General features: G+C 55.8%; 1 protein-coding gene across 2 annotated transcripts in view; it reads left to right on the forward strand.

The window, feature by feature from the left end:
• EXOC3 (exocyst complex component 3) overlaps window positions 1–2,464 on the forward strand; it is a 24,385-nt gene extending 21,921 nt beyond the window's left edge. For both annotated transcript variants that reach the window (XM_034998747.1, XM_034998748.1), the window contains exons 12-14: window positions 485–646; window positions 1,026–1,153; window positions 1,958–2,464. In XM_034998747.1, coding sequence (XP_034854638.1) covers window positions 485–646; window positions 1,026–1,153; window positions 1,958–2,129 — 462 coding nt within the window. In that variant the 3' untranslated portion in view covers window positions 2,130–2,464. The remainder of the gene's footprint in view (window positions 1–484; window positions 647–1,025; window positions 1,154–1,957) is intronic.
• Window positions 2,465–6,290: the final 3,826 nt, after the last annotated feature.

A 6,290-nucleotide genomic window follows, 5' to 3' on the forward strand; every position in this document is an offset into this window, starting at 1 on the left:
GCTGGGGGGAGGTCTCAGGGCGGTGTCTCAGTGGGGATCTGGGGGGAGGTCTCGGGGGGTGTCTCAGTGGGGAGCCTAGGGGGTCTCAGCAGGGGGATGTCACAGTGGGGAGCTGGGGGGAGGTCTCAGGGCAGTGTCTCTGGGGATCTGGGGGGAGGTCTCGGGGGGTGTCTCAGTGGGGAGCCTAGGGGGTCTCAGCAGGGGGGTGTCACAGTGGGGAGCTGGGGGGAGGTCTCAGGGCGGTGTCTCAGTGGGGATCTGGGGGGAGGTCTCGGGGGGTGTCTCAGTGGGGAGCCTAGGGGGTCTCAGCGGTGGGGGGGTCTCAGTGGGGAGCTGGGGGAAGGTCTCGGGGGGTGTCTCAGTGGGGAGCCTAGGGGGTCTCAGCAGGGGGGTGTCACAGTGGGGAGCTGGGGGGAGGTCTCAGCAGGGCGGTGTCTCAGCGGGAGCCTCCGGCCTGCCTTGCCGACCCTGTGTTTGCCGGCAGAGGATGACTGCGGAGGCGCAGCGGCGAGTGGTGCTGGAGTACCTGCGGGCCGTCATGCAGAAGCGCATCTCCTTCCGCAGTGCAGAGGAGCGCAAGGAGGGTGCCGAGAGGATGGTCCGGGAGGCCGCGCAGCTCCGCCTCCTGTTCCGGAAGCTGGCCTCGGTGAGTGCCTTCTTGTTTCTGTCCCCCCCACCCCCACCCCCTGGGCTGTTTCGGCCTGCTGATCAGGGCCAGTCACGTCAGGGACCAAGTGACCAGTCAATCCTCCTTGTGTGCCCAGGAAGGTCTGTTGGACCTTGTCGCTGGGGGTAGCTTCTGGGGCGTTACTCCTAGCCCCGTGGGAGTGGCGTTAGCCAGACTGGTCTTGCCCCTGTGGGCTGCCCGCCCCCTGCCCTGCAGCATCCCTGCTGAGGGCGCCCAGGACAGCTCCACTGTGGGCCGATCCTGAGCCGTCGGTGTCTGCCTGGGCCACAGAGTTCCACAGACACTCGGCATGTGTCCCCTCGCGGTGCTTGGCAGCTGCATGCACACTGTCTTCCAGGGGTTTGGTGAGGATGCAGATGGGCACTGTGACACCATTGTGGCCATCGCGGAAGTTATTAAGCTGACGGACCCGTCTCTGCTCTACCTGGAAGTCTCCACTCTGGTCAGCAAATACCCAGATATCAGGTAAGGGCCCATGTGCCATGTGTTTTAGCTAAAAATCATGGAACAGAGCAGTAAGCTCGTTCCTAGGGTCATTGACAAGATGGAGGGGCCTGACCAGCAGGTGTGAGCACCATTGGGTGTCCTGGCTCCTGGGAGGACAAGTTGTGTGGACGATGGCCGGGAGCAGAGTGGGCATATCAGCGTGCCTCTGTGTCCCTATCCCTGCTGTTGGACCTGGAGCCCATGGGACCCCAGCCTCGGGTCATGCACCTCCCAGGTGTCAGAGCACGGCTGGAGAGCAGGTGGCCTGAGTGCAGGTGGGGCATCACCACGCTCTGTGCACTGGGGGAAGGTAGCAGAGCAGAGTGGTTTCAGGAAGCTCGTCTTGTGCTCATGGATTCAGAGAAGGGACATGTGCCTGTCACACGCGACCAAGACGCCTCCCACCACCCTCCTGCCTCAGCCAGTGTCTTCTCTTTCTGCCAACGCTGTGGGTTTGCTTGAAGCGGGAGGAACTGGTGGTCCAGGGCTCTCCAGGGTCCTCTCACTCTAGTTAGGCAGTCTGTTAAAGATGTAGGAGAACAGAGTTTAAAACCTCATGATTATCAGTTGAAGAAAAGGCCGCCGTGAGCAGAGAACTCCGGTTTCTCTCCTGTCATGATATGGGGCACGCCTTCTCGTGCACAGCTGTTGGCCCTGCTCTGGGGCCTCAGTGTTGGCTGAGCCAGGCGGCGGGGGGACTGGGGGGAGTTTGAGTCAGGTGTGGGGGGTGAGCAGCTGTAAGTGGACCCCCTGACACACCCATGGTGTTCCCCGCACCTGCAGGGATGAGCACATTGGCGCACTTCTGGCCATGCGAGGGGATACCAGCCGGGACATGAAGCAGACCATCATCGAGACGCTGGAGCAGGGCCCGACGCAGGCAAACCCAAACTATGTGCCAATCTTCAAGGAGATTGTGGTTCCCAGTCTGAACGTGGCAAAGCTCCTCAAGTAGCCTGTTGGGCCACAGCCTTGTTGCGATGCTGTGCCCATCACCCCCCCCACCCTTGTGTGGCGGCCAGAGCAACACGAGACACCCAGGACATGCATGCCTTCCTCTCCTGGTGTCGTGCTCAGGGCTTCGTGAAGAACAAGCACTCTGGGGGCCGTGGTTCTGCTGGTTTTCTCACTTTTTTGTAATGTCCTTTGTGAGGCAGGCTCTGGTGTGAGGGGCCTCATGGTGCCTGTCCCCTTTAACCCCTGGGTCTTCCCTCATTTCTGCACAGTGTAAACACTTCCAAAACTCTGCTGTTCAATAAAAGAGTCTAACCTCCTGCAGGGAAATGAAGACTTCCCGGGTGTGAAGGTTTTCTTACTAGGGATGATGTAGTGTGCGTCCAATGCCTGGAGGCTGCTTTCAGGTTGTCCGATGTGTAGCTCAGAGATGCACCTCAGCCTGGACTGGGGGCCTGGGTCCTGCAGCTCTGCGTGGAGCCCCTCGTGTCGTGTGTCCCCTGACTCGTGCTGCAGGCTCTTAGGTGCTGGGCCCCAGCCCCGTCCTCCCCTCAACCCCACTGAGGTCAGGCAGGCGTCCCTCTGGCGTGCCACTCCACACCCTCCCCCAGGAGCGGACCTGGCAGACGAGGGATGTCATGAGCATCAGGTCTGACAAATCCAATCCGAAGGTGAATGCGAACATTTATCTGGTGCACAATTCAGGATCTGTGCTGCTTCCTGACGCCGGATCCCTTAGCCCCTCTGTCGTGTAGCCGTCTCCATGGCGGCTGCTTCAGTGGTGGCCTCGTTTTGCACGAGTCTTGAGTCTCACAATACATTAACTAAGAGGCTGTACCCGAATAAATGGGGGGGCCTGTGTATGGGTCCTGACGCTTCCCCACACTGCTGTCAGTGAGTGGGGGTTCTCAGAAGCACCTGCGCTCTGGTTCACCAAGCGGTGCTGGCCAAAATGAGGAATGAGAGGGGCCCCGTTCCCCCCAGCCTTGCTTCAGGGACCCCGGGGACCGGCTGGCTCAGGTGGGGGGCGTGCAGCCTCTTCCCTGCTGCGCCCCCAGCCCCCACGGTGGCTCTGCTGTGCACTGCTTCTCCCCCCGATGGCCCTGCATGAGTGCGGTGAGGGCTGCCCTGAACCCCTGAGCTCAAGTCTCTGCTCATCTCCAGCCATGTCCAGCCATGTAAAAAATTCACATGAAGGGCTTTTTCTTCAAAGAATCAAAACCTAAATGGAATTAAGTGACTAAAAACTAGATGCAGGGGACGCCTGGGTGGCTCAGTCAGTTAAGCGTCTGCCTTCGGCTCAGGTCATGATCCCAGGGTCCTGGGATCGAGTCCCGCATCGGGCTCCTTGCTCAGCGGGGAGCCTGCTTCTCCCTCTGCCTGCCTCTCCCTGCTTGTGCTCTGTCTCTCTCTGACAAATAAATAAATAAAATCTTAAAAACAAAAAACAAAAAAAACTAGATGCAGTTCTTAGGGAAAGTTCCTGGTTCAGAAGAGGAGTGACTTTTCTGTAAATACGGAATGAATGTCCTGTCTTTTCATATACGTATTAAGTATGATGTGTCTTAATGTCAAGCATGTAGTAATTCCAGGTGTTTTTTGAACTAATAGCTTTATTGTCCCTTATAATCATAAAAATGCATTTATTTTCCCAGCGACCGAGAGAATTTTCACTCCACCACACTTCAGGAACAAATATCCAGGGTGAATATTCAGATGATGACAACAGACCCAAGTGGTGCACGTTGTCCTTGTCAGTTCTTGCTCTGATTATGTGATGGTCGCCCCAGTGCCCTTGGCCATTGGTCACACTTGCTTCAGGGATGCCTGTGGTCATGGTGAATGCCGGAGGTCAGCACGTTCCAAATAACAGGGACACGTGATTTCAAAGGCAGCACAGTGGCCAGGATGTGGTGGGGGTGGGGGCACAGCAGAGGGCCACATCCTGGTGGGTTGGTGACACCCAGGGGAGGCTCGTCTCTAGGCCAGTTGGTGCCAGGTGCCCATCGGGGAAAATGGGTTTAACGGGACAGGCAGCCTGCAGCTGGTACCAGAAACAGGCTCATGTCAGGCCACTGCAGACTCACTGAGTCTTTGGGTGGTTCTTTATAAGAACATTTGCTGTTCAGTGGAAAGAACATCTTTCAATGTAGATTTCTTTGACTCTCAGGTTTTATTCATAGGGTTTCCAGAGCATGGCAGGGAAGGGGCTCCTGACCACGTTTAACTGGTGTGGGCACATGAGCTGATGCTTACCTGGGGTGCTCTGCCAATGTACAGTCCAAACTGCTGTGACCCCAAAACACGGAGCTGGGAAGCATGGCCACTTCTTTGTGTCCAGGGGAAGTCTTCCAGGGAAGGTGGGCCACATGGGGGCTTCTGGCTGCTCGGCCCTCCCGCCTGTCTGTGGCACACCGCAGCTAGGGATGCGACCGGGACAGCAGTGCCACCTGGGAGGAGACGTGGAACGCAGCGGGAGAAGCCCAGAGGTGGGCTTCCTGGACAGCTGGCCTGGGAGCGAGCAGGTGGGGCCGTGACAGGCGTGGGGGGTTGAGATGATGCTCCTCCAAGCCCAGGGGCACCAGACACTGACGAGGCCGGAGGACTCTCCTCAGGGTCAGGAGTGAGGCCCTGCCCACCCCTGGATTACTTGGCAATAAATGTGTTGTTTTAAGCCAACCTGTCTGTGGTACTTAGAGCAGTCCTAGAACCACACTCCTACCAACTTTGAAATGGCTGTAAATTTGCTGGTTAGACTGCTCTTATGTAAAGTATTTATAGACTCGGCATTGATGTGCATTTTCTTTCTATAATAAACCTCAAAAATTTTAGCTATTGAAAGATGTGTCTGTGGGGCACCTGGGTGGCTCCGTGGGTTAAACGTCTAACTCCTGATTTCAGCTCAGGTCATGATCTCAGGGTGGTGAGATTGAGTCCAGGCTCTGTGCTCAGCAGGGAGTCTGCTTAGGATTCTCTCTCTACCCCTTCTCCCTCCTACCCCCCACCCCTGCTTGTGCCCTCGTTTTCTAAAAAAAAAGATGTGTCTGTGACACAGACCTCAAGGAACCTGGGGGTGGGATCCACCTCGGGGGGGCAGGATCCACCTGGGGGGGTGAGATGCACCGGGGGGGTGGGATCCACCTGGGGGGAGATTCACCTCGGGGTGGGATTCACCACAGGGTGGGGCAGGATCCACCTGGGGGGGTGAGATTCACCGGGGGGTGGGATCCACCTCAGGGGGACAAGATTCACCCAGACATTTAGGGGCAGGTGCACTTCTGCCTCCCCCATCAGCCTCATCTTGGCCTTCAGAGACCACTCTTACCCACCTCTTTTCAGCCCTGGGCCCACCCCCTTTGGTGTCTCAGGCACTTCCTCCTCCCACTCTGGCTGGTGGGCGCTGCTCTGCCCTTTCTGGGCGCCTGCCCCCTCTGTGCAGTGACGAGTCTGAGTAAGTGAGCAAGTGATGGTGCTCACCTGTCTGTGCCTGGGAAGAACCAGGTCTCAGAGCCCAGGGTATGCCAGCAGTCACGTCCCAACGACCTCTTTGCACCAGCCAGAAGGGGCTGCCTCTGACGCGCACACGCACACGTCGATGTTAATTTTAGTGCCAGAGCAATGTTTGCCTGCAGCGAACTGCCCCTTAAATTCTCCTTGATATGATTTCTCAAAGTTTCCACCCAAAGTGCCTTGAAACATTTTTAATAGACTTGATCATGCAGGTGTGACAGGGCCTGTGACGGGGCCGCTGCCCAGCGCATCCAGGGGGCATGTAAGGCACGTTGTTCTGTGATCAGGGTTACACAAAATTTGACTAAAATTACATTCACAAAATTAACAAACACAATTTTCACCACTCCTAACTTAACATACATTTCAAATTTCAATGAAATTCTTTAACTCTCCTTTCACAATAGAAGATCACTAGTACACAGATAGAAGCACTGTAACAAAATTATTTTCAAGAAAATAGAGAGGTGAGAAATAGCAACTCCTACATTTGTGTTCTTTATAGTCTACCATAAAGTAGGCCAAAATTCAGTATTAAATAAATAGGAATTCTTTTATAATAAAAAATTTTACAACAATTTTCCTAAGGAAATACATTCATAAGACTTTGTTTACGTTCTGTTTTACAATGACAAGAACAGCTAGGATTCTC

The sequence above is a fragment of the Mirounga leonina genome, unplaced genomic scaffold, assembly GCF_011800145.1.
Source record: "Mirounga leonina isolate KUSES-001 unplaced genomic scaffold, KU_Mleo_1.0 Mir_95, whole genome shotgun sequence".
Classification (NCBI taxonomy): domain Eukaryota; kingdom Metazoa; phylum Chordata; class Mammalia; order Carnivora; family Phocidae; genus Mirounga; species Mirounga leonina.